At 46.4% G+C, this 26,907-nt stretch overlaps 1 protein-coding gene across 2 annotated transcripts in view; it reads right to left on the minus strand.

Moving 5' to 3' along the window:
- Positions 1 to 3,933: 3,933 nt before the first annotated feature.
- Positions 3,934 to 26,907, minus strand: part of SLX4 (SLX4 structure-specific endonuclease subunit) — a 38,447-nt gene continuing 15,473 nt past the window's right edge. The window contains exons 5-15 of one of the 2 annotated variants that reach the window (XM_077828393.1): positions 26,559 to 26,774; positions 25,031 to 25,248; positions 23,644 to 23,957; positions 21,778 to 21,997; positions 19,384 to 19,472; positions 15,899 to 16,045; positions 13,585 to 13,754; positions 9,431 to 11,934; positions 7,840 to 7,942; positions 7,043 to 7,543; positions 3,934 to 6,359 (exon numbers count right to left, since the gene is read on the minus strand). In XM_077828393.1, the coding sequence (XP_077684519.1) occupies positions 6,026 to 6,359; positions 7,043 to 7,543; positions 7,840 to 7,942; positions 9,431 to 11,934; positions 13,585 to 13,754; positions 15,899 to 16,045; positions 19,384 to 19,472; positions 21,778 to 21,997; positions 23,644 to 23,957; positions 25,031 to 25,248; positions 26,559 to 26,774 (4,816 nt within the window). In that variant the 3' untranslated portion in view covers positions 3,934 to 6,025. Of the gene's footprint in view, positions 6,360 to 7,042; positions 7,544 to 7,839; positions 7,943 to 9,430; positions 11,935 to 13,584; positions 13,755 to 15,898; positions 16,046 to 19,383; positions 19,473 to 21,777; positions 22,001 to 23,643; positions 23,958 to 25,030; positions 25,249 to 26,558; positions 26,775 to 26,907 lie in introns of both variants that reach the window. The other variant, XM_077828392.1, reaches the window with a different exon arrangement.

The following is a 26,907-nucleotide window of genomic DNA, read 5'->3' on the forward strand; positions in this document are numbered from 1 at the left end:
GCAACAGAAAAGCCCTTCTATACATAACCTATGAGTAGACTTGGATGGATTAGATTTTTGTTGGTAAATGTCAATTTAATCATGTACACACAAACCCACCAAAAATATTTCCATTGATAAACAATATTTACAGATAGGCAAAATAAGAAAAATGCTGCTCGAGAACTTAGAGTTTGAGTTAAGGATCGGTACTGTATATATTTTGCATATGATGTTGATCATTTGTGTTTTAATGGTAATAAAGCTTTAACTCTTTGAAGTTAAAGCTTTCTAAGCATGTAGCTCACGAAAGCTTGTGCTCAAATAAATTGGTTAGTTTCTAAAGTGCCACAAGTACTCCTTTTCTTTGTGCGGATACAGACTAACACGGCTGCCACTCTGAAACCTGTAAAAAGTAAGTAGCCTAAGGCTTTGTCTACACTGCACTTTCGTTGGTAAAAGTTTTGTGGTTCAGGGGTGTGAAAAAAAGCACATATCTCCAAATGACAAAAGTTTTACCGATGAAAAGTGCCAGTGTGGACAGCGCTTTGTCGGCAGGAGATGCTCTCCCTCTGACAAGGCTACCACCGCTCGTTGGGGGTGGATTTATTTTGTGGGTGGGAGAGCTCTTGCCTGCCGACAAAGAGTGGCTACACTGCACATCTTTTAGCGGCAGGGCTGTAGCGACAGTGTAGACATAACCTAAATGATAGAAAATAATTATAGATTTTTCTACAATTGTTTCAACTGTTATATTCACGAGGTTGTAACAAAGTTACTAATACCTTTCTTTGAGAAGATAACTGATTTTTTTAGCCAAAGGAAAGGCAGCAGATCTAATCTACCTGGATGTCAGTAAGGCATTTGATACAGTTCCACATGAGACATTGTTAAATTGGAGAAGATGGGGTTTAATATGAGACCGGAAAGGTGTATAAGGAACTGGTTAAGGAGGAGACTACAAGAGATCATGCTGAAAGGTGAACTCTCAGGCTAGAGGGAGGTTACTAGTGGAGTTCCTTAGGGATGAGTCTTGGGACCAACCTTATTTAACATGTTTATTACTGACCTTGGCACAAAAAGTGGGTGTGCGCTAATAAAATTTGCAGATGACACAAACTTGGAGGACATTGCCAATACTGAGGAGGACTGGAATATCATACGAGAAGATCTGGATGACCTTTTAAACTGGAATAATAGAAATGGGATATTTAATAATGCAAAGTACAAGGTCATGCATTTCAGGACTAACAACAAGAATTTTTGCTATTAAACTGGAGACTTATCAGTTGGAAGTGACAGAGGAGGAAAAAGAGAGGGGTGTATCAGTTGATCAGCCATCAATGTGATGTAGTGGTGAAAGAGGCTAATGCGGTCATATGATACATCAGACAAGGTATTTCCAGTAGAGTCAGTGAACAGTTAGTACCATTATACAAGGCACTAGTGAGACTCATCTGGAGTATTGTGTGCAGTTCTGGTCTCCCATGTTTAAGAAAGATGAATTCAAACTGGAACAGGTGCAGAGAAGGGCTACTAAGATAATCTGAGGAAAGGAAAACCTGTCTTATGAGAAGATACTCAAACAGCTTGGCTTGTTTTGTATAATCAATAGAAGGCTGAGGAGAGCTACGATTACTCTGTATAAATACACCAGAGGGCTAAATACTAGGGAGGGAGCAGAGTTATTTAAGGTAAGCATCAAGGTGGACCCCAGAACAAATACATATAAACTGGCCATCAACAAGTTTAGGCTTGAAATTAGGTGAAGGTTTCTAACCATCAGAGGAGTGAAGTTTGGAGCAGTGCGGGCAAAAAAACCTAACCGGCTTCAAGGCTGAGCTTGATAAGTTTATGGAGGGGCTGGTATGACGGGACTGCCTATAATGGCATGTGGCACATCGGCAACTGCCTGTAGCAAAAATCCCCACTGTCTGGAGATGGGACACTAGATGGGGAGGGCTCTGAGTTACTACAGAAAATTCTTTCCCAGTTGTCTCCCTGGTGGGTCTTGCCCATATGCTCAGAGTCTAACTGATCACTATATTAGGAATCAGGAAGGAATTACCCCCCGGTCAGATTGACAGAGACCGGGTTTTTGGGGTTTTTTTTACCATCTTCTGCAACACAGGGCCCAGGTCACTTGCAGGTTTAAACTAGTGTAAATGGTGGATTCTCTGTAACTTGAAATCTTTAAATCATGATTTGAGGCCTTCAGTAACTCACTGAGAGGTTAGGGGTCTATTACAGGAGTGAGTGGGTGAGATTCTATGGCCTGTGATGTGCAGGAGGTCAGACGAGATGAGCACGATGGTCCAGTCTGATTTTAGTAAGAGTATCTGAGTAAGAAGATACAATTTTAAACCTATCCAGTGACCCTCAAGTGACTTGCCACAAGATGTCAGAACATGATAGTATTAGAGCTGAGTGGGCCTAATATTTATTTATTTTTCTTTCTTAATATAGAAATTAGATATAATGCGCCTGCCAGATATTTCTAAGTTATCTGCAAAAACACTAGAGTTTTCAGTTGCCTAAGTAGCCCCTGGAATTACTGTTAAAGTTGTGCCCCTCCCCATCTGAAATGGCGCCCCTGCAGGCACAGAATTTGTTGTCGCCCCCGGCCACACACAGCCCCATTGGCCTGACTGGAGCCGCCCTCCCAAATATAGACGTCAAACTACGTCCATGGTTATTAGCTAGTGCTGAGAACTGTGGGCAGACTGCAAATACTTTGCATTCATCGTATAGCGTGCAGGTGAACATTTCTGTGCAAGCAAGTCCCTATGCACAGAGAGGGCCATGTCGAGGTGATTTACAGAGGGAGGTCACTAGAACAGTCTTCAGAGTTGCTATACTAATGTGACTGCTTGGGGGACAATTCTTGTAGCTGCTTATTCCAGGAACATGCACATTGACTGTTTTGCTTTACTGAGTTGTTACACTAGTCTGACACCCCGTCAGCACGGATGGTGGCCTAACATGCATCCACCCTTCCCCACAAATCCTACAGGAAGGGAGAGAAACGCAGGCATCAGGCAGGTGAAGCTGCCTTTCCCTTTCTGTTGGCACAGAGCTGAGCAGTTAGCAGGCATGTGGGGAAGGAGGCCCTGTGAGCCTTACATGATGAAGAAATAAGAGTCTCAGCCCCTGTCCCAGTACCTGACCAAACCAGAGGGAGGGAGGACAAGGGTAATAAATCAGCTGACGTGGGGGCCAGGTCAATGATGTGCACATCTGAATGGCTAATTTCTAAGTCACACCGCAGCTGTATGTGTCCTCTTCACCTCCCTTCCCATCTCACCCTGTGCAGGGCTTTGACAGGGTGAAGGAGGAGAGAGGATACATGAGAGTGGAGGAAGAGGGAGGAGAGGTGGGGTGCCTGAAGAGAAGGAAGAGCCAGGGAGATGGAGATGTAGTAGCAGCTCCGGAGCATCAAACTGGCTGCAGCAGTTAACCTGGTGCACAGCCACCGTGACTCACAGAAATGCCTGGGGTCCATGAGCGTCCAGCAGCTGGGCACTCCACTTCCGGCCTCCCCTCCTCCAGTTCCACCTACCACCAACCCACTTTCAGTGCCCAGCAGATTGGATTCCTCCCGCAGTTTTTCCTAGCATTGCCTCTGATCCTGGCAGATGGAGACTCCTTCCCCACCCCTGCCCTTGGCTCCCCGTATCAGATGGATTTGCTTGCCTTCCTCAGTCCTCTCCATATAACAAGGCCAGACTCCCATTTGGTGCTGCAGCAGCTCTCCAGCCTCCTGCTCCCCTCAGTAACCTGACTCCTCCCTCTTCCTCCAACTCCTTGTCAGGATCTTTAGCCAGCATGAGAGGCACACTAGTTGCTGGGATGCCCCTGCAGCTCCAAGGCTGGGCCCAAGATTTTAAACAATAAATTGCCTACAAGCCTTTTACTTGATGCTACCTGTTAACAAAGTTTACAGCTGAAGGTTCTTACAATTTTTATTGCACATAATGTACATCCAATAAAAACCACACTATACTGTATCAAAAATTAAAAAAAACAGATATTCTTATGCTACAGAAATACCAACACTGGTTTTGAGGAGCTTGGCTTCTTTTTTTACAAAGTGAGGCCATCATCAATTCACAACTCCCAAGGCTGGAAAGAGTCAGCACATCTCTGAAGATTAAATAAACAGAAGTCAATTCTCTAGGATCCACGATTTCCCTGTTGCAAATTTAGCAAAGCGCCTGGCAGCAGTCCAGTTTGGAAACTAGATTATGTAGCAAGGTGTGGTTAGGTGAGGAATGAGTACGAGGCTCTGAAGGTGTCCAGTGGTCACTGCAACATAACTGTGGGGGGTCTCCTTTAAAAAAACGGGGGGGTAGGGGGGGTAGCAGTGGAAATTGTCCAAGCCCAGGTCACATGGCAACTTGACAGGAGTTCCAGTACGACTTGCAGTTCTCAGAAAATGGAGTCGACAGTATCTTTAACAAAGAGGTCTAGCCCTACAGATTCCAGTACGCAATGCTCTACCTCAGTCCAAGCAGTCAAAACACACCACTGCATCTTGGGACCTGTAGCCTCTGAGGTCCTTATCACTGTATTAAATATAAGACGGCTGCAGGACTCCTGGTACCCATCTCAAATTTGTAGAATAAGAGCGCTTGTAGATTGTATGTAAACAGTATCTCTTCCTTGCATTCTCCACAACACAGCTGTTACCAGTAAGTTACCCTTTCAATACAGTAAGTAACATTCTGCATTTCTGTATCACTTCCTTCCATTCTGAGCCATTCAAAATGCTTTCCAAAGGTGGGCAGCCCTCATTCCCCTCTTCTACAGGTGAAGCACAGAGAAATTAAGGCTCAGACTTTCAAAGCAGCCATTCATTTTGGGTGCCCAACATCAAACACCAGTGGACAATTTCAGAGGTGCTCAATACCCGGTACCATCAACTGAAGTCAGTGGGATCTGCTGGTGCTCAGTATTTGCTAAAAAACCAAGCCCTAAGTGTCCACTGTTAGGCACACAACAAATGAAGCAACCAAAATTTGAGTCCACTTGCCAAAAATCACAAAGTGAGCCAGGAACAGAAGCTAGGTCTCCTGAACTACCCACTAGACAATGTTACCACCACAACACTCCCTGTCCCTACCCCTCAATCTGTAGAGTGAAATCTCAAACTGAATAAACAGACTGAAAAAACAATGTGGTCCCAAAGACAAACCTGAACATCTGGCTGTTCTCACTGCTTTACACATCAGGGCAAAGTGACTTGTTTCCTGCTAGTGTGGTGAGGTAGGCAGGTCTGTTTCTATTCTAGGACAGAACAATCCAGGGGGATTTGACCTGCTTCCTTCCACGGCCAGCACGGCCTATGGAACTCTTACCATTCAGGCAGGACCTTATGTTCCAACACTGATGCACTCAGTGAGGAGCTTGGGAGTAGCACCCTCTGTCAGGCACTTAGAAGAAGTTCTGCCTCTAGAAGCAGCAGTTAGAAGCAAGGCTGAAATAAAATCTATTTGAAAAAAGGAAGGCAAGAGGGGAGGACAAGAGGAGAGGAAACAACTGAACAGGAAAAGGCAGAGGAGGACAGATAAAAGAAAGTGGAATGGAAGGGGAAAAGATGACAGAAAAGGCAAAAGGAAACTGATGGCTAAAGAACTAGGAAAACAGGCAGAGGGATCATATTAACCGTATGCTGAAACTCCAGCATAACTGGTAGTGGCCTTGGTGTCCAGAGATCCGGCAGGCACTCTTTCAGCAGGGGTGGGATGGATAGTGCTGAAAGCATGTAGGGTCTCTGCACCTCTAAAGCGGAGTGACTGGGAACAGATGCTTCCCTCACAGTTCCAAGCCATTCGAGCACATCCGGGAGCAATGTTCTGACTGAAAAATCAGCAGCATAAGCACATGTGTGCAGCAGATTCTACCGGGGCAGGGAGAATGTTTAGTAGCAAAACAGAAGAGCAATTCTTGAAGAAGCTCTGACACGGAACAAGGGGAAGAGTTTTAGAGCCTGCAGTGGGGAAGTGTGAATGCACCAAGGCAGCAGGGAAGGGAGAGGAGGCTCCAGTCAGTATCGTTTGCATCCCTTTTTCTTGCCCCCGCGTTGCTGCAGCTTCTCTTTCCGTGCCCCAGCCGTGGTAAAGGTGATACAGTGAGCGTCCAAAAAGTCCAGCAGTTTTCCCAGCGCAATCTTAATGCCATTCTGCTTCAGCTCTGCCTGCAGCCCAGTCAGCTCAAAGGGCTGGTAAAGGAGGATCTTCTGGTACAGGCTGGGGTTTGAATGGATGTAGCGTCTCACTGCCTCCAGCTTATCTGCCTCTCGGGCTGCAGCCTGAGATGCTGGGAACTCCTCGTCCTCTTCAGATGTAAGCACACCTGTCTCAAACTCATTGGAAGAAGAACTGAAAATGAGAGAGAGGAGAGATCAATTAAATGCCAATGATCATGGACCAACAGGGAACATGGTGGAGTTACTGATTAAACGCCCTTGTGTGGCCCTCCCTAGTGCTATGAATTCTCTAACATTTTAGGTCTCATGAAAATAACTGTCTGATGGGACAGGCAGCGTGGGCAAGCGTTCAGTGAACTTCCATTCTCAGCTCTGCCAGTGCCCCTCCTGCTTTACCGGCAGCATCTCCCGCTATTCCAGGCTTGGCCCCCTCATACATAGCTGTGCTGGTGCTCCTCACTCCTGACCAGCACTACCTGCTTCTATTCTACTCTTGGACTCCTTATGCACAGCTCTGTTACCGCACCTCCTGTGACCAGCAGGGATCCCTGCTATTCCAGTTCTGGGCCTCCATTCAGCTCTGCCAGTGCTTTTCACTCTTGACCTACAGAGCCCAGACATCCCAGGCGTGGGCCTTTACCAAGCTCAGAATATCAGATATGCCAAACTACGGTTTTGTGATTGACAAGAGATCACTAGGAATTAAACTGAAAACCCCCCAAAAAGGATATGTGGGTGACCTAAGCCCAGGACAAAGGACAGGGCTTCTCTACTTTGAAGGAGAGCTAAGGTGTCTCCCCCACGCCCCTGGACCACACCGGTAATGAGGTTTTCCTTGCGGTTTCAGTCCCTTACCTCTGTGACCCAAAGGAGTTGTCACTTCCAGCTGCTGAAGCAGCTGCAGACTCCTGAGATGCTGAGAGCACCTGTCCATCAGCACTGCCCACCAGAGAACCTTTAACTGGAGATGTAGCTGGAGACAAAGTAGCTCCCTTTAGCCCTCTGGCTCCTCCTGGGTGGCCTTTAGTTTCAGCTGTTTTCTTAGTCCTCAGATAACCTGTTGTAGAGGGGCCCGTTGAGCTGTCAGCATCACCACTGTCCAGAACTGGCAGGGAAGGGACCGAAACCCCCAGCTTCTGCTCGCCCCCTACACTGGAGGCCTTGGAATTCTCTTCTCTCAGTTCAATCAAGTCCGGTTGCGGTTGGCTGGGGTGCTTGGCAGTGGCTTTCCGTAAGGGTGGTTGGGAGGATGGGATCTCATCCTCCGAGTCAGAGGACATGATCTGATGAGTATACTGGAATATCTCCTTCAACTTTAACACCATCTGCCGTTTTGGGAGAGGACGGACTCCAAATCTAAAATACAAAGGTGACACTTTAGTTAAGCAGTATGGTAAACTTAGGCTGATGTGGTGACGCCCCATCTTTGCGGCGTCGCAGCGTGGGTGGAGGAATTGAAGGCTCCAGTCCCACATGAAGTCTGCAGTCCAGCCATCACTACTAACTGGGTCTCAAGCAACATTTACTGGAATGCCATCAAATGTTTCTCTCTTGCTGAAAAGGGGCTTCTCTGTCAAGCTACTTCCCTGCAGATATCTGCACATTAAGAAACTGGCCTTGCTCTCCAAGGTGCTAATGGAGGCAACACTAACCTGTTTAGTTCCTTCTTCAGCTCTGGGGTCTCCATGATGGAGTAAGCTGGTACTGGTGTTATGGGAACTCTGGGGGGCTGGTTTCTCTTGTGACAGGCCGGGTCTGCAGCAAAATGAAATTACAATGAGAATAAATATATCAACATGGAGGGTCCTGGGACTGGCTGATGATTTCTAGTCTTTGTGAGAGATATTACAAAGACACATAATAGTAATATCTAGGCCATCATTTTCCCCCAAAAGATCCCACAGCCCTTTACCAGCTATCTCATGTTCATTTTAGACAGAGCTGTGAAAACTTTGTGGGGGTCTGGGTGGACTCAAGTCGGCCTTTTATTGTTTTATTTTTACTCACTTTACCTAAGAAAACAGTTTAATTTAAAAGAAAGGACAAATTTCGGACCCAAAGTCCCTATGCAGTAAGGACAGGCACCTTTTGCCAGTTAACAAAAGGTTGTGTTATTGAACTTTGTAAAGAGACCACGGCTGGCATGAGCCATGTCTGTAGCACAGGAGGGTGAAATTCAGAGGAGAGGGGCTGTTGTTCCAGAGGTAAACAAATGGGTCTTACCTCTCTGGAGAGTAGAGTTGGGTCTAGAACACTGTGCTGGGTCTAAAGCAAAATTAGTGTGTTGGCCACTTCCTAATCCCTTACTGTGAAACTATCACCCAAAATAGCGTGACTAATTAACACTATGAGATCCTGGACAGAAGGAGCTACATCAGTCTACAGAGATTTAAAAACTGTAATCAAATAAGCTCTCCAGCACTGCAGAGAGGCAAGTGTCAGGTCACATGTATAGATATTTAAGCTGAAGCACAGAGATGTGAAGTTGCTGCCCAAATCACACAGTGAGTCGGTGTCAGAGATGGGAAGAGCCCAACCTCCCGCTCATATCCATAGATCATACTATTTCCCCATTCACAGGTCAAGATTTGGGTGTATTACGAGAGCCTCTGGGAAGGGGCCCAGAACTGGGGCTGCAGGTCAGGACTGAGGGGCACTGTCTGAGCTTTAAAGGAAAGCTTGCATGACGCCCATCTGCAGGCTGCCTAGTGCTTGCCAGTGCTATAAATCTCCCAATTTCTTGAGTGCCACATTCATATGCGTAAAAAGAAAGACAACTGCAACTGCTCTACTGACAAAGTAGCTGGTCTGAAGGCCTCGTGTGCTGTTAACGGAAGGGTCACACAGTGTTTGAACAGTAAGGATCATACTGATACCAAACCATACCCACAGCAGCCAAGCATCCAGTAGGATTTAGATAAAAAACCCACCTGTATTGTGACCTTGATATCGCTCACTGCAGAAACCTCCCTGAGGAATGGGACTCATGAAACAAACAATGTGAATGAAACACAAAAACACTTTTTCTATTCCAATAATACCGAGTGTCAGGTGGAACCCCCTACCTAGCAACAAGGAACTGTGAAGGTGACACTACCTCTTTGGCACCTGGCCTTGAAAATCATGTCAGACCAGCAGGCAAACCACCTGAACACAACAAGGTGAACTACAGACAGAGTGACAAGTTCAAATGAAAACAGCACAATTCATTGCAATGTTTCTAGGATTCATACAAGTACTTACCAGGAGTCTTTAGGGGCTGGGTATTCTGGGCAGCTGCTGCAGCTGACACCCTCTGTGTGAGAGGAAGAATCTCGGGGACTTCATCTTCATCCCACTCATCCCAGACTTTCGAGTTCAAAAAACGTAGCCTATTGCTCACTGAAGAATGTGCCTCAATAGGACTCTCTTCATGACAGAGCAAGGTCTTTCTATTACCAACAGGATTTCCTCGAAGAGGAGTGCTACCTGTAATTTCCAGGGCTCTGGTTGGACTCTTCCATTGGTCGTGCTGAAAGCCACTTTCTCCGCGGATGAGACTGCTGGTATTTGCCCAGTCCACCCTCTCAAGCACCTTGTTGTTATCTTTGATTGGTGACAGATGTTCGACACTCCAGCAGTCGTCATCAACTGGAATTGGTGGCTCATCACCAAGCAGGAAGCTGCCACTCGAATGGAGCAGAGCCACCTCCTTTTCCTCCTCACTGTCCTCTACCTCAACCACACTAATGTCTGTTTTATTCTCCAAAGACAGCTCGCGGCATGGAAGGCCTTGTTTGGGTGAAGACAGGTTTTCTGAAGACTTCTCTTTCACACGAACACAGGCAGGTGAGAGTGGAGCTGGAGAAACTCGCAGAGAATCCTTCCAAAAGTGACCTAAAGGGCTTCCAGGAGAGGTTTTTTTGCTGACTGAGGAGTACTCTGTAAGCAAATGTTTTTGTGAGGAAGTTGCAAGTAACAGATCTGAAGTTATCTCTGGAATCTTCATAGCTTCCCCAGCTTGTTTATGGTCACTATTATTTACCAATAAAGCTTTAGTCCTGTGCTTAGACCCTTGACTCCTGAAACAACTCAAACTTGTTGCCTGGGTCTGTGTTGAGCAGTTCCTGCTTCTGGTAAGAAGAGGTGTGTCTGGCACCAACCATGAGGTGTCCATGTTAGAGCTCTCCTCATGGCTCAAATTCAGTCTGCTATCAATACAGGTCCCAACCTGGTTGTTAAGAGACATCTTTCCTGACAGCTTTACAGCATTCTCACTGTGCACCTTGTCTTGACTTCCTAGTGACACTTGAAATGGTCTCTGGTGTATTGCAATGTCAGCAACTGAAACAGGTCCAGAGTTTGGTACCTCGTGCTCTTGCTCCACTTTCTTCCAGTTACAATCCAATCGCCTGCAGATTTCCATTTCCCTCAGGGAAGGTTCAGAATCTGATTTCTCCTTCATTTGTTCTAACTCCATTTCTTCATCAGAATCCAGCAAAAGAATAACTTCAGCCTCTTGGTTCACATGAGAAGCAGTATTCTGAGTTGTGAGGACCAATGATGAGCAAGTTGGGACATGTTTTTGCTTTTTTAAATCAATGCAGGGAGACTTTGCTGGAGAAAGTGTGTTCTTTATGATCTTCTCAAGTCCTGAATCATCATTCTGTTCGCTGGCTTTTTGGAAGGATGCACCATCAGACTGAAAGAGTCCTTTATTTTGCTTTGGCGCTGATACAGGAGAAATTTCTGTGGATACTCTGGAAAATGTCCTATTTGATTCTGGAGACATAGGTGAAGAACCAACAGCTGGCAAAACTGGTGAGGAAGGGTTGATAAGAGGACTGCTACACAGATCACTCCTAACTGACAGGAGGTCTTTCTGTGACTGATGGTGAACAGGTGGATTATTAACCTCAACAGGTGTTCCACTGGAAATCTCTCCTGACTCTTTGTTGGCTTCATTTAGTGGAGAAGGCTCACAACGTTCCCCTTGGGTTGCGGAAAACATGGGATCATAACTTTTACTGAGGTCAGCATCATTGTGTTGGCAACTAGGGAACAGTTTTTCCCAGGCATCATCCTCTTCTTCACCTTGTGAAATCTGAGAGAATCTAGAAACCTTCACTACTTTGGGCATTCTCCGACAGCCCTCTCTTTCATCAGAGGCTCCACCATGGGAAGCCGAAACGTCACCACACTCACAAGGCTTACCCTGCAAGTGCACAGGCGCAATTCGTGTAATGCTCATGTTCTCACTCCTACTTATACCTAGGATTTTCTTTTCTTGCCCAGGTGATTCACAGCTGGATCTTCCCAGGCCAAAATTTTCCTTCCATTCTTTAATCTTGCTGCTTGTTGAGGGAGATTCACACACCACCACCTCTTCACCCTCAGTCTGTCGGTTCACATTTTGGGCCTCCTCTGTTTCACTGTAAGTGCATCTGCCTGTGCCTTCCTCCACCTCTGCTTCATCTCGAACAATCTTTCGCTGAGTGGCAACAAACTCATAAATTTCCTCCAGTTCCTGCTCATCCACTTTCTCATTGTCTTCCTCTTCCTGGTCTTCAGGTTTCAGCAAAGCTACTTCTTCCTCATCTTCATCTATCCACATTGACCTCAAGAGCTCCTGGAAGTTCTCAGCTCTGTTCTCACAATTCTCTTCTTCCCCCACGGAGAAAAGTTCATCTCCTGAGTCTACCCCAGCATGCTCCTCCTTCTCCCCAGGGCTGTTTCCACATATAGAGATCAGTTCACTCACACCAAACCTGCAATGATACAATGGAAGGTTATTGTTTTTCCTCCACCAGTTAGCTGGCTCACCAGCATCCTCAGCAGATTTCCTTACAAGAATCATGTGTCTCATTTCCATTAGGTGCATCAGCTCAAACCTAACTTTATTATTCAGAATCCCCTTTCCCAGCCGATACCCGAAAGCACTAGTCCCACTCCTTAAAGCTTATATTTAAAGGTAAAAGACTTTACATGGCTGGAATTAAAATTCCTAGCACCGCAGACAAAAATCAAGAGGCAAACCAAGAGCCCTCCCAAGGAGCAGGACCATTATGATTACACTTCTTGTGTTTCTGCCTCCATCATGGACTCCTTTGCTAAGAAGGCTCTGATGTCTGAGCAGCTTCTCCCTGAAAGAGAAGCTAGTAGGCTCAGTACAGCACCCCCCAAAGCAGAGAACATTTAATGCTCTCAAGGGTCTAAATTTGCCACACTGCAAAAAGGGGCAGAAGGTCAGGTATCAAGGACAGAGCCTCAGTCAAACTGATAGGCTTAGAAAATATGCTTGATACATTCCATCGATCGGACATACAACATCCATGCAAACTCATCAGCCTTGCTGCAGCTACATTGCAACTCCAACCCACAGTCTGTTCTGTTTCCACCTATCTCTCCTGCCGCTCACTAGGCATAAGAACTAGGGCCTGGTTTGTGAATGTGTCCTTGCAAATTAGATGCAGTTTCCTTAGCGGGACACAATCAATTTGAAATCTACTCAGTCAAAAGGTCAAGTTTTACACCTTCCCCGTGTCCATTTTTGTGGTTTTAGAATCATACTTTTTTCCCATTTTTAAAAATCTGTTTCTGTCTCACTACTGCGAAGGAATATACAAACGTCAGGGGAAACTGACTGACTAGTTGTTGGTACGGAGGAAAGTACCATGAATGCACAGAAAATATAGAATATGTTTTTCTTTCACTTCTTTCACTCCGAGTCATTAGGTGTTAATTGTAAAACTAACAGGTCCACATTTTCAGAGGGGTGATTTTTAAGTTGACAGAATCCCTTGAATCTGTCTGTTTTTTAAGGATTATTTCTGAAGTGCACTTAGAGTCACGAAATGACAGTAAGACTGATAGTGCAAGTTAGTGTTACACACAGTATTGATCTTCTCTCAGCAGGTCTTCTGGGGATTAACTAACTATAGTTAGTGAAGTGCTTAGTATGTCTTTCATCTGAGGTTCTCTAACTATTATTAGATCGCCACCAGCAGCAACAACAGAGACCATGGAATCAAATGCTGCTGAGGACACTTGGGGCAGAATGGAATGGCTTGTTCTCCCCCAGACTATAATGGGCCTGTGCTGACAGGTGTAACTTGGCAGATACACCCAGTGGGAAGATGAAGGGAGTGACACTTTTGTGACAATGGTCACACTGGAAACGTACACAGAGAACTAAAAAGTTCGTTGTAGCCACTCAGGCCAGGAATGAAGATGGCAGGCTAGATGTGTGCAGGAAAACTGTAAAACACTGACCCTCACTGACCATCTGAACTGAAAGGACTTCACCTAAACCAATGCAGCCTGGGGGAGTCACCTCTGCAGAAACTTGGGTGTAAATTCCCAGGCTGGGACCCTAAATAAATCTCACTGTGTAAGTGACTAGACAGCAGCATACACACCTGATGGCAAGAGCTCCCACATCAGAGAGCACCTGGGCAGGGATACTGGTATCAGCTGTATAAAGGTACTGCAGAAATGCACGGGCTGCCTCAACCGTCACTTCACTCAGCAGCACTCGACGGGTCTGCAAATTCCCATCCTCTTCCACTAAGAAACCTTCACCGTGAACCTGCGAGTGAAAAGAATCAAACAGCCAAAGCAGGGTCATTTGTCAGCAAGAGAGGGGCGCATGGGGATCAGCCCCAGAATGCCCACAGCAGATCAGACCTTTCATCCACAAAATCCTCATCTGGACTCTGGCAGTAGTCAGTACCTGAGACTTCAGAGGAAAGCTAAAAAAGTCAAATACGCAATGCTCTTTATGGGGGCGGGGGAGTGTTCCTTCTAACCCCTACAGCCATATGATCCTTCTGTATAACTGCCACACATCAGTCATAACCTTATCCAGCCCCTTTCTAAATCCAGTACCTTCCAGAGCAGTGAACTGCATAGGCTGACTATATGCTGGATAAAGAAAAGTTTCCTTGGATTGGTTCTAAATTTACCAATCATGGGTTGCATTGAGTGGCCTCTTGCTTTCCAGTTATGGGACAGCACAGAAAGGAGGGACTGATCAGCTTTTCCCATATCCTTCGCAACCTGAATCATACCCGCTGCACCCACATGGATCCACCCTGCTCCCCTCTCTTGCTGGGATGCTTCCACCCCGTCCACCCCTAGCATCTACTGCAGTATCTGAGATTCTCTCTTATGGTACTGAATGTCACCCAAAAGCTACAGCTAACACTTAGAGCTAGGGCTGTGATTCCCAGCTTGTGCAGAAATACTCACGCTAGCTCTTATTGAGCTAGCAGGCTAAAACAGCAGTGTAGTTGCAGTAGCAAGGGTAGCAGTGAGTGGAAGCATGGGCCAGCTGCCTGAGTAAAAACCCACTCAGACCCCACAGACTTGTACTCTTGGCCGCTAGCCGTGCTGCTGCTCACCACCACCCACGGTACTATGACTACACTACTATATTTAGTGCACTAGCTCCTCAAGAGCTAGCATGAGTTTGCCTATGCAAGCTGGGAATCAATCCCCCAACTCCAAGTGTAGAAATAGCCAAACAGAAAACACAGGCTCCCAGTTGCTTCTGATTCCTCTGTTAACTCCCGGTGGCTCAAGATCTCTGAAAATTGCAAGACCTGGCTCTTACAACACGCCCCTGGCCAACAGAGAGACTAAATGGAAAACACCACACTGCAGAAAAGGGAAACGATCCACACAGAAGGGATTAAACACATCACGTAGGGGACGGATCCTACAACCATTATGCACACAAGTAGTTCCTATGCACGCAAGTAATTAATGAGGACTACTCAGGTAAGAAAGGGTTGCAGGGTTGGGCTATGGATCAGTGATGTTGGGAGTGTGCATGGGGCTAAACCATGACCTCAGTCTCCTAACTCCATTTACAAAGGGGTCTCAGGGCGTACAGGTGCCTCTGAGTTAACAACATTTAAGGAAACTCAAAATGTGTTCAGATGCTGGTGGCAGCTCTTGGTACTACGACCTAGGGTTCAGATCCTAGACTCAGGGCCCGTCACACTGCACTGGTGGGATGCTATTGAGGATGTACTGTGGGCTGCTCGACTGCACACCCTGCTGGGGAGCGTGAGGAGCATTTCACTGTCCTTGGTGAGAAGTTCTGTTCAGCACTGTTAGCGCAATGGCAACTGTGGGAGGAGAGGCCTTGTACAGGGAAATGGTTTCTACTCCGGGGGAGGGGTGGAGACCGACCCTCATAAAGTCACGCACAGGCATAGCTAGACTCTCCACAGTCTAGTCCCTGGATTTCATGTGTCACCCAAGCTCAGCTCTAGGAGAAGGGCATGACAGATGTACCCATCAGGACACACTAGCCTAGGCTTGTGTGGGGTGGGAGGCTATGGAAATCCAGAGGGCAAACATATAGTTAGATAGATACCCTCCCATATAAACTGCTGGCAGATTGCTGCGTCTACCATCCCCCTCACTCCTTCAAGCAAACTGCCACGCACTCTCTTTGACAACACCACAGGACTCTTGCTACCTGCCTGCGGGGAGGGGCAGGTGGCTGCAATTCACAGCTGGGTCAGAAGTGTCTTCTGCACCAGGCTTTAGCACCTGCTCCTGACTCTGAAGCAGTACTCTCTGTAGAGACTGGAGCCAATCTCTTCCTAGTTAGGAGAGTACCGCATGGCAGCTGCGCCCAGAGACAGCAGCACTGCCAGAAGGAAGAGGAAGGCAGCACAGCAAACAAATGCAAAAGCAAACACCTCCAGCCATACTTACGACTTCAGTCAGCTGTGGGCACCGTGCATAAAGCACAAACATATGAGCATAAAGGACTTCCCCACTGTCTACCTGGAACTGGACATCACTTAGATGGGGGTTGTTGACCATTCCACTGAAATCGACAGCCAGCGACCTGAGTGAGGACTAGAACAAAGAAGGAAGGAGAGAGAAAAATGCTGTAATTCATTTCCCTAACAAAGGCAGAGGGATAACCCAATTTGTCAGTGCTGCTGTACTCTGGGCCCAGGTTTGGATGGATTTAGCTTTCCCCCTTGTGATGATTCATGTCCTCGATTAAATTTCACTTCTAAGCCAACAATAATGAATTTCAGAAGCAACTAGTATCAAGCTTTCCCTTCGGAGTTACTACCCTGCAGTTGGAGTCATGCCTCCTGCTGAGCTTTGTTACCCTGCCTGTTCTGGCAGACAGGACAATTTTAGTGAGACTTCAGTTTAACTGGCCTTAAACACACTGGGCCAAATTCTCTGCAGACATAGCGGCAAACAGCTGCATTTACTCCAGCAGAGAATTTGACCCACAGGCTGACTGCAGTGTAGGTAAGCAGTCCTCACTGGGATGTACTCAGCATCTAAGCCAAACTTGGGAGGTGAGGCTGGAGCAGACTTCTGAAATTGTTCTGACTGGTACTGCAGCTAGAAACAAAGTCATGCCATGAAGTGCACCTATCCCCAACCAATGCAACAAGCATATCAACACAGGGCCTTCCCAAGCGACATCAGCATGCTAATTTATAGCACCTCTCTGGTTGCAATGTCTACCTGGAATTATTTTAACTGAATGCAGAATAATGGGAAAGGGCACAAAGGAAAGTGGAAGACTCAGGGACTGCATCATGGGATACAGAGCCTTTTCTTCTCTAGTTCATTGTAGTCTGGCTCACACTGATCTGAGCTGAGAGATGTAACCATCTAACTGGGTGTTCCATGGCTTGTGTTCTCACTCCGTTTCCCAATGGATAGGTACACTGGGTGGGATTTTCAAAAGTGCTTAAGTGACCTTAGGCGTTTGTCCAGTCACTCAGGCACTTTTGAAAATCCTACTCACTTGTCATTAAAAACACCCCTACTATTAGCAGAAATAGGGTCCCTCGCTGGCAGGCTGAAGAGGGCAGACATGGAGACTGAGTTCCCTCACATGGCTCGTGATGGTGCCCCAGGTCAGGACTGGGGCACACTGCCAGGGCATCATGTGGGGGAAACTTGCCCTGCCACCTCCTGTGCTGCACCTGTTCTGAGGCTAGAGAATTTCAGTACCCAGGCTGCCAAACCAGTGCTTTTCACTAGCATGAAATTCAAAGGAAAAGAAAACAGTGTATGGTCTATTTCTCCTTTAGGAGCTTTGGAACTGCCCCAGATAGTCAGATCTTTAAGAGACTGAATCCAACTAGTCTGATATCTGGCCACCAGACACCGCCTGTTCTTTGAAGGAAAGTGAAAATCCTCATCTTGTCAGTTGTACACTGGAGGGGCTTCCCCCACCCAACTAGGAATCAGCTTACACTTGAAGCACTAGTCACAGACCTGGTACATTTTTAACCTGTAGTAGCTTGAGGAACTGCCAATGTTATTCCTATAGACATCTGCGCAAGATGCAGCTCCATCTGCAACAACACAGCTCTTTAATTTATTTTAGCAGTTTCTGTATTCTGCAGCGGACTGTGGAAACCAACATTTGATTTGACACAGTACGTGCTCATGGGCGGCTGATACTACATAGTACTGAACTATCAGTGCACATCCTAAACAGTCTTCCTGGACTTGCTAGGTTGGCTAGAGAAGGCTTCATGGGTCTGGGCAGCAACGTGGAGGAAGGGGGAAGACAGGAAGCAGAGGCTGGAAACCAATCAGATGTTTCTCACTGTCTTATTCTTGGCAAGATGTTCCCTTACAATGCCATCGAACCAAACACACTGGCGCCACATTCCGGGCAGGGAGCCAAGATCGGCTTTCCTGCTGCAGCTAAAATCATGAATGAGGAAAAGGGAAATGAATTCACACTAGAAACCTTCTCCTGGCTGTACCGTAGCCTGGCAAAAGTGAGTGGCTGGGTCTCAATCCAGTTCTGAGTGGACAGCTGTTCACATCACAGAACCCGCACACTGCTCCTGGCAGCATCAACAGCAAGGCCAAGTTCTGCAATATGCCACAGAACTGAACTTCCACATAAAACAGAAAAGGCTCTGGCGTGAGGCACAGAGGCTGAGCAGTGTGAGGAAGCCTGAGCTCCTCTGTCTTTGCTCTAATTCCGGGCACATAGAGAACTGGATCTTCAAGGATTTTTTGATCGCCCCAAAGGATCACAGTCTCAGACTGGAACTTCTGCTGGAGTTTCTGCAGCGAGAACCTCAGGCTGAGAAGTGGGGCTCCCAAACCCGCAACAGATTACATGCCAGAGCTTACCACTGACCCCTAAGAGACTGGATTCCTTTCAGAAGTCTCTTAATGCTATCAGCCAAAAACAAAAGTCTTCATCCTCAAGGATTCAAAATATATCTGGCCTGAAAATCCACAAGACGCCATGACATGTGCACTGGATAAATAAAGGATAACAAATTTCCACTACATAAAGTGGATGATCTTGATAACAAAGATAAGAATTAGAAACCTCTACAAAATTATACATATACTGCAAGTGTGGGAACTTGAGTATGATTCTGCAGGGCAAGGTCCCTGCATCTGGGGTTAAATGTGATCGATGAAGTATTACAGGCTTGATGGGAAACCCCCTGGGGATTGCATACCACTGCACACCATGTGGGAGTGCAGAATCTGGCAGGCCGCAGCTCTCAAAGGACACTTCGACCCATCCAGCTATCTTCTCTGAAATGTGTTCACCTACGGACTGAGGGTACCACAGAAAGATTTTCTTGGAGAGTAATAATAGTGCTGAGCTCTTACAAAGTGCTTCTCATCCATAGATCTCCCAGCATTCCATCCCATCTGCAGCTTCTTATGCCAGATGGCGTGAGTTCGGTGTAAATCAGCCTGACTCTGTAGGAACCCATCTCTTTATTTTTATTTATATAACTAGGTGCTGGATAGACAGATAAGAAGACATGGTTTTCTGCCCTGAAAAGCTTAGAAACTAAGTGCATTACCTCCTGTACACAAGGTACTTGTCTTTACACAAATCACCTGGATATTTACCTAATGTTCTCATAGTTTAGATCTTTCCATTTCCCTGTAGGACAAAGTCTTGGTCACATACACAGGCCTCTTTGTGGGCATTAGTGAGACACTGGGTGTGTTGACATCAGCTGCCTTTTCTGATGATCCCTACCACAGAAGGATGGGACCTCAGGGCACCTCTTCCTTTTCTACAGACAGGGATGTATTTTGTGTCACTCTCTAGGTATTTCTGCTCTTACATGAATTAACATGCCCCCTTCAACCCCTGAAATACACAACAGTAAAAATACAAAAAAAAAAATAAGAAGAGCTAAACAAGGCTCAGTCCTTACTGTGTGAAGGCTGCCGCTCTGGCACATTTTCACCTTGGATGGAGGGACAAAGCCACTAAGTGGAATGTCGCTGGCCACTGATTCTCCTCCTCAAGGAAGAAAATACAAATCAAAACTCAAACACAACCTCTGTGCAAGACAAGCTGCAACGTAAACATTCCTAATGGCACCTGTGCTTTGACAGATACCCCAACTTGTGATGCCCCCCACTCACACGTGAACTAGTCCTGACATGTCAGCATCCCTCTCCCTTACTTAACAGTGAGCCTCTGGGCTGGGGTGCTGATGTCTGAATCCCATTCGGCTGTGGGCGGCACCCACCTACCATGGATCCTGAGTGAGTCTGAGACTGGGGTTTCAAAGTGTGGTGTGCAGAACAAAACGGGGAGTGGCGGAAGAAACCTAAGTCTGGAGAAACTGGTACAAGTTCATTAGCATCTATTTAATGCCTTTCATCTCAGAGGGCTCAAGCCAAAATACATATATGCATGAGAATTACTTCAATCACTAGCAAAGTGAAGTCCCCTCCAAAATGGACCATGGCTGCAGTTTAACATGCCCAGCAGCGCTACACAACAGGATGTGAAGAATACTACACCCAGTTGAAAATGCAGAGATGGCACAATTTATTAACTGAGTTCTCCTTTATAGGGACACAGGAAATACATAATATAACGATTCCTGACAAGTGGCCAGATCCTCAGTTTTCAAGGGCCACTGTCAACTTGAAAATCACTTCACCCTCTGAAAATCTGGCACCTGCTGTTGTTCTAAGTAAAACCTTAGGGCAGCAGTCTCCAAACGTTTTTGATCATGCATCCCATCAGTAAAAAATTTTTGAGCATGCATCCCCAATATATGTATATTTATGTATAAATTATATACATGTACTACTGTACTAATATATTGTGTAAATAATAAAACATACACAAAAAACAGAAATTAAAAAATGATGAGATAAAGATGAAATAAACAATATTTTTAAAATATTTTTTTATTTTATTTATTAACGGTACAAAAACCTTTTTGCTCTCACTAAAAAAGTTATTATTAATAATAATATTTTTAGTGAGAGCAATGTGATTGAATGTGCTTTATTATTTTTGAAAACCTTGGTTTAACACTTTGTGATATAGCAGGCACTCAGGATGGGGTGCGGGGTCTGGGAGGGAGTTAGGGTGTGGGGGGGCTCTCAGGGTGGGGGTGCGGGAGGAGGCTCAGGGCTAGGGCAGGCAGGAAGTGCAGAGCAGGGGTGTGGGGGGTGTGCAGGTGGCTCTGTGCAGCGCAACACCACCCCCATGGCCAAGATTCTGCGAGCTCCTCCCCGTCCCCCCCCCAGCAGGCAGGGCCACCCAGAACACAGGGGCTTTAGGGGCTCCAGGGCTCTCGGGGACCCGCGGTCCTGGCCTGCAGCTCTAAAGCCCCTTTCAGAATGTGGCCCTGAGAGCACGGGCTGGAGGACTCAGGGGCAGCTGTGCAGCCAGCGGCCGGAGAGAAGTGGCGCCTTCCCCTTCAAAGCGCTGCTTCTCTCCGGCTGGCTTTGAAGGGGGAAGTGCCGCTTCTTTCCACCCACTGGCTGTGCGGTTGGCCCTGCTCCTCCACGAGCCGGGGGACTCAGGGCCGCCCCCCCACCCTTTTTTTTTCCCCTCCAGTGGTGCTCCTCCTGCTGCGCCCCCCAATCGATCGTCTTGCGCACCCCACTTTGGAGACCACTGCCTTAGGGGACTATAACTGTGAGATGAGAGGGAAATAAATATTCTGTTTTCTGTTTACACACAGTTCCCTTGTGTATGGTCAGCCTCACTATTTTGCTGATGGTCAGTTGCAATTCCTGGCTCACATTCCAGCACGACACCACTACTGTGCTCTGTTTTGGGAGAAGCTTACAAACATCACGGCCTTCCGTGGACTCTGGAAGAGCGTGCTGCCAGTGTCCGCCAACAGACATGAGCAGGGAGGGGTGTGCATGGAAAGAAAAGGGGGAGGTGAGGAGGGCTGGGCCAAGTATTTTTAGCATTGCTCTTGGATGTGTCCAAAAGACCCTCCTGGGCATCAGCTGAAGAGCAGAAAAACACTTTTTAAGGAATTGTAAAAATAAAACTCAGGATATGCTGTTTAAAAGGGACTCTATCCAAACTGGGATGTATGAAAAATAAGTCAGTTTAAGAAGTGTCACGTTGACAGTCTCCCAGGCTCGCACCTGCCGCAGAACAGTGCCCCATACATCATGCTTGGCACATTCATGATTCTGTGGGAAAAGTGCCACCTACTGAATCACCTTTATTATTTCCTGCAGCCTCTGGTCAAGCCTCTGCTATCCAAGTTTTGACCAGGCCCAGTTCTACTTAGCTGATGTGATTTGATGGATCAGTTCACAGGGCTGCCAGAACTTACTCAGTTGCTTCACTGCCCCGGTGTGGTCAACGTCAATGTTCCACTGCGTGAGAGTAAGTCCTTCCCCAGCCAGCTCCACCAGGTCCTCCAGAGTCTGAACATCCTTCTGGCTGCAAGACAGAAACTGCTGCTCTCCATCAGGGTCTGCCTGGGGATCATCAGAAGTTCTGTTTCCAAGCCCCAAAGAAGCAGGATCAGGATGATTGCTGCTGGTCTGTAACTGCTGAGATAGTTGTGGTTGGTCAGATCTCACTGATGGCAAAATAGTCCCTGACTTATGACAGACAGACAGAAAGAACTGGTTCCTGTCTTGTGTGTTCATACAGCTTGGGAATCACTCAGTTGCTGGACTACACTCTAGTTCAGTTTTAAAGCCCTAGTGTAAAGGTTAAACAGTCCCCAGATGCCGTTGCTACCTACAGAGGCAAATTTTCTTTGCATACGGAGAGGTCTATGGAGATAAGAGAACTCAAACCACCATCAGAAGCAAGCTGACTGCAATGGAGAATGTGAGAAGAGGGGTTTCCCTGGGAGTGTACCTGTGTGACAGCAGCTGCTAAGCAGGGGGGATGGATGGTAGAAGTAGTCCCACTCTAACAGCTGAACATTTCATTATGGCTGGAGCTCATGGCGACAGCTATGGCTAAGGCAGCCAATGGCTCCATTCTGAAGGGTCTTTTTGCAGTTACTTATAACTTAGAACTTTTACCTTCTGGGCTGAAATTTTCCAGGTTTGGTCTCTCCTTTAGGTTTTGTGGTGTTTGGGTCTCCCCTACTATTTCAATGAAAATGGCTCAGCCATTTCAGAGAATGAAAATTATGAGGGAAAAATACACTCTTGCCATTATTTAAAATGGTTTGTAACCTGTTTTTGAACAGCTCTAGTGCCTCATCATTAGACACTTGAAATCTGGCACAGAAGTAGCTCTTAGGTCAGATGTGGGCCTTTGAGTCACCAACTGAAAAGCTGCTGGGATTTAACCAAATTATAAGAGTTGAAACAAGGTCCTTGCACATGCACACCACATTTCTTGTTTTAAAAAAGAATGTCCAACTATTCTTCTGGTGTCCATGAATAAGGAAGGCAGCAAAGGGAAATTTTCCCTCTTGGAGAGTAAGTGTGAAAAAAGACAGAACTCTGAAGGAGTCCTATCAATGTTTACACTGAATGAAGTGCAATGAAAGAGGCGGGAGATCTGTGAAAAAAAACAGTCGGTGATTGTGTAATTAAAGAGTGTACCATAAAGCATATGCACGAGGGGACAGAGTTAAGTTTGCACGAGCAACCTCAGATTTGGCAAAGCCTGATGTTTGAATGCTTCACTTTGCAACCTTAATTTACTTGGGCCATACTCTTTGTATGGAATACTAACAAATGTCCTCAAAACACAGGTGCAACTTAATTCCTATCTAGTCAAGTACTGTATATGGATTAGGAAATAGATATAGAAGGTGGTGAGCATGCCAGAGCCAATCAAAGAACCAGGAACTCTCTGGGCCGCAGCAATGCAGGAGGCAAACATACACCTAAACTGGGGTCAAAATGACTGGTTAAGATTTCCTTATCTAATTACCCTCTATCACTGCACAGCTTCTTTTTCTGAAATGTAAAAGAAAGAGACTCTAAACAGACGGGCAGGTTCCTTTGCCTTCAGTTCTAAAAGCAGATGTACACAGTCAGACCACAAGAGGGCAGTGGTGGAAACTGGAAGGGTAAACACGCAGTGCCAATGAGTGTGCAGACTCAGGAGGGCGGCAGGGCCCCAGAGCAAAGGAGCACAACTGCAAGTGTGAAAGAAAGAAGGTGGAAGGGACAAGCCACTGGTGAGAATAAGTAATAGAGGAAAGAACAGAAGGATTCCTCACCTGCACAGGTTTCCAAGGTAAAATAGGAGGGGTTAATCCCACTGCATAGAAGGACTCTGGGACACAGGGTCCCGTCAAAGTACTATACTCCCACAAAATGCAACGCTGTTCTTTGGGCAAAGATAGAAGCCAGGCTGCCTTCCTAGGCTCCTCCTCCAAAATCCTGCTGGCAGGGAGCGGAGGGGTGCTCGGGAACTCCACCTCCTCTGTTAATAGCATGGCCATCCGGTTTTGGATCCGTTTATGGGCTGTCTCTGGATCTTGAAGTAACAATGGAGGAGGTGTGAGGGGGGTGTTCTTACGCCTTTTTTTCTCTATAAAAAAAAAAGTGCAGAATAGAACATACAGGGTGCAGGGGCACAACATGCAAGCTCCTCTGAGAGCTGAAGACAGGGAACATGAAGTGCAGCTCACAGGCCAAATGGGGCTCACAGAGCTCCACAACACCTGCAGCTGCCTTCATTTTTAATACAGAGCAACAACCCCCTTGAAACTACAGCTCCCACTATGCATGCTCCACGATGAGAGCTGTGAACTTTGAGTTTCACTTTCATCATATGCAATCTCTCTATTTTACTGAAGTTATGGGCATCTTCCAGGTTCATGGCAAGATGCCAATGCAGCTTTTGGTTGCCTGTCCCTGCCGCAGGAAAACAGCGCAGCATCTTGCAGCCACTGTCACTGTCTCTTTGTGACTTCTGATGCCCAACACCAGGTCCCCAACTCCACACAACTGCCGTTCACCAATCCCTATGCCTTACTGGCTTGCTTTCTCCACTGCCAGGCTCTTCTGCATTCCCCAACGCAGCTGTGAGCTCAGTAACTGGAGCCTTGGCAGGACCATGCTAAGAATTAGAGCACACTCCTGAAGAGTATCTTCACCCTCCTTATTTTCCAGACAACTTGCTTTCTTTCAAAATCTTTATTGCATGAAGCATAAGCAAGGCATGCAACCCCCACTATCCATTCTCCATCACATGTCCATCACAGCCGCAACATGGAGCACAGGTAAGGTTGGGTGAGCAGCGTGATTCAGGTTGGATGATAACGAGTAACGCAGAGGACGTGGCAGTGGAAAAATGGAGTGACCCCTTAGCTGTTCATTTCTACACTGTACAAAAAAAAAAAAAAGTCTACAATTTCAAAACTCCCAACAACAGAAAGAAAGTGTAAGACTACAAGGGGACTCCACTGAAACTCACTGACGACCAGGAATCCCTTTTAACTAAGTTTTGTGTAGGAATTATATATTGCGTTAGAAACTGACATGAGATATAAGCAGGGTTGTCATACGTACAAACCACTTAGGTTTTAATCCAGGATATACTGTGTTACATTGCTCTAAAAACACTGCCAGCCACTGACACTAAAACACTTCAGTATGTACCTGCTCCAGGCTTCCACTTGATCTGCAAAGCACTCTCCAGTTTAATGCTTGCTACCGATTTTGCTTCCTCCTGCCTTATTTGCTCCAGCAGAGATCGTGACATTGCCATGGCAACCAGAAGATCCTCATCGGTGGTCTCCACCTTGGATGTCTTCTGCTTTTTCTTTGACTCCTTCTCTTTGGAGGAGCCTTTTCGCTTTGACCTACCTAGCTGATTGCTGAAATGTAAGAATGCAGCATGACACACAAGTTAACTGCAACTGGATCAGAGACAAGGAGCACTCCACATCAGCTGTTCTAATCACTTAGGTAGATTCCCATTTCCAGGATAAGGGGAAAACATTCACAGTAAACTACTCTTGAACAGAGGGAAGCATTTATCATCACCTGTGGACCCTGAGAGCAATCTGGAGACTGTTTGAAAGGGTAAGTGGCACTTAAACCGAGAATTGTGAGTTCAATCCTTGAGGGGGCCATTTAGGGATCTGGGGCAAAAATTGGGGATTGGTCCTGCTTGAGCAGGGGGTTGGACCAGATGATCTCCTGAGGTCCCTTCCAATCCTGATATTCTATGATTCTATGATGCAGACTGGAAACCTGATACGGTTTCTAATTGACTGATCTGCCCTTTTTAGGGATGATCATTAGGACTATCCTCTTAGAAAGAAAATCACCCAGGCATGGGAAACCTCAATTTCACTATCTAGGAGGTTAAGAGAAGGGCAGGGAGGACGCCACTGAAGCAAAACATAGAAGCGTGTTACACAGTACCAGAAGCTGGCTGTAAGTGCTTCACAGCTGCTTCTGGAATCTTGTGTTTGCAATTCTGCCTTTTAAGTCCCACATCCTTTAAAACTTGGTGCCATAGAACAGCAAAAAACAAGTCAATGTGGGGCAAAAAGCCCAAACACCAAAAAGTGCTCTGCCATTTCCAACTTGGCTGGGGGGACAGGAATCAGCTTCTCCCCAACCCAATGGGACCAAAAGACTTTCCGCATATTGAATTTAGTAGTCAGCCAGTGTTTGATTTACTATATAGACAATACTTGAGGCACTTGCTCAGAGAAAAGTCCGTTCCACCTAGCCCCCATTCTCAGAATAAATTTTTATACATCCGATTCTTATGCGTATTCCCTCTTCATGTCTAGATACAAAATGTTCCTAAGCTCCAATCTGTCTAATAAACTCCAATGAACCATTCAGTTTAATTTTCATAATTACCTCAGCTAGTGTAAACACCTCAGCCAAGTCAATGCAAGACTAATCCCTGTTTTGCCCCTCTCTTCTTAGCCATTAGCCCCTCCACCCTATTGATCATCTTGATTGCCCTACTGTGCTCTCACCAACTGAACTGCAGCTTTCTTCAACTACGGTGCTGAAGCTGGCTCCTGTCCAATTCCTCCTGGTTTCAGAGCCCACACAGTGTGTGCACTTACCCTGGCTCTACAAACTGGTTTCATGGACATGGAGTTAGTGCTTCTCTCAATCAAAAGGATGCTATTAGCATCGCTTATTTGTTCCAGCTCACCTGGGTGCTACGGGGAGCCCATCACTCAGGGCCAATGCCTGCGATTGCACTGCCTGGAGAAGCAACTGCGGAGGGACCTCCATCTTGACAGCACAGCGTTTCAAGTGACTGGCTCGGCTTTTGGGTGTATGGAACTGCTTCCCACAGATGGGGCACTCAGGGATCTGTGGGTTGCTGAAAGAGGGCGCCTGTGACTTCTCCATCTCATCCAGACACCTGCAGGAAAACAGTAGAGTTTGCTCTTAAAAGTATTTTAAACTCCGCTCACACTAACACTTTTAAACCACATTAAAGAAGAACTGGAGTAATCAGCTCTAATGCCTGAAACAACCAAAGCAACACTCCCTAA

This window comes from Eretmochelys imbricata, chromosome 10, assembly GCF_965152235.1.
Source record: "Eretmochelys imbricata isolate rEreImb1 chromosome 10, rEreImb1.hap1, whole genome shotgun sequence".
Lineage (NCBI taxonomy): Eukaryota > Metazoa > Chordata > Testudines > Cheloniidae > Eretmochelys > Eretmochelys imbricata.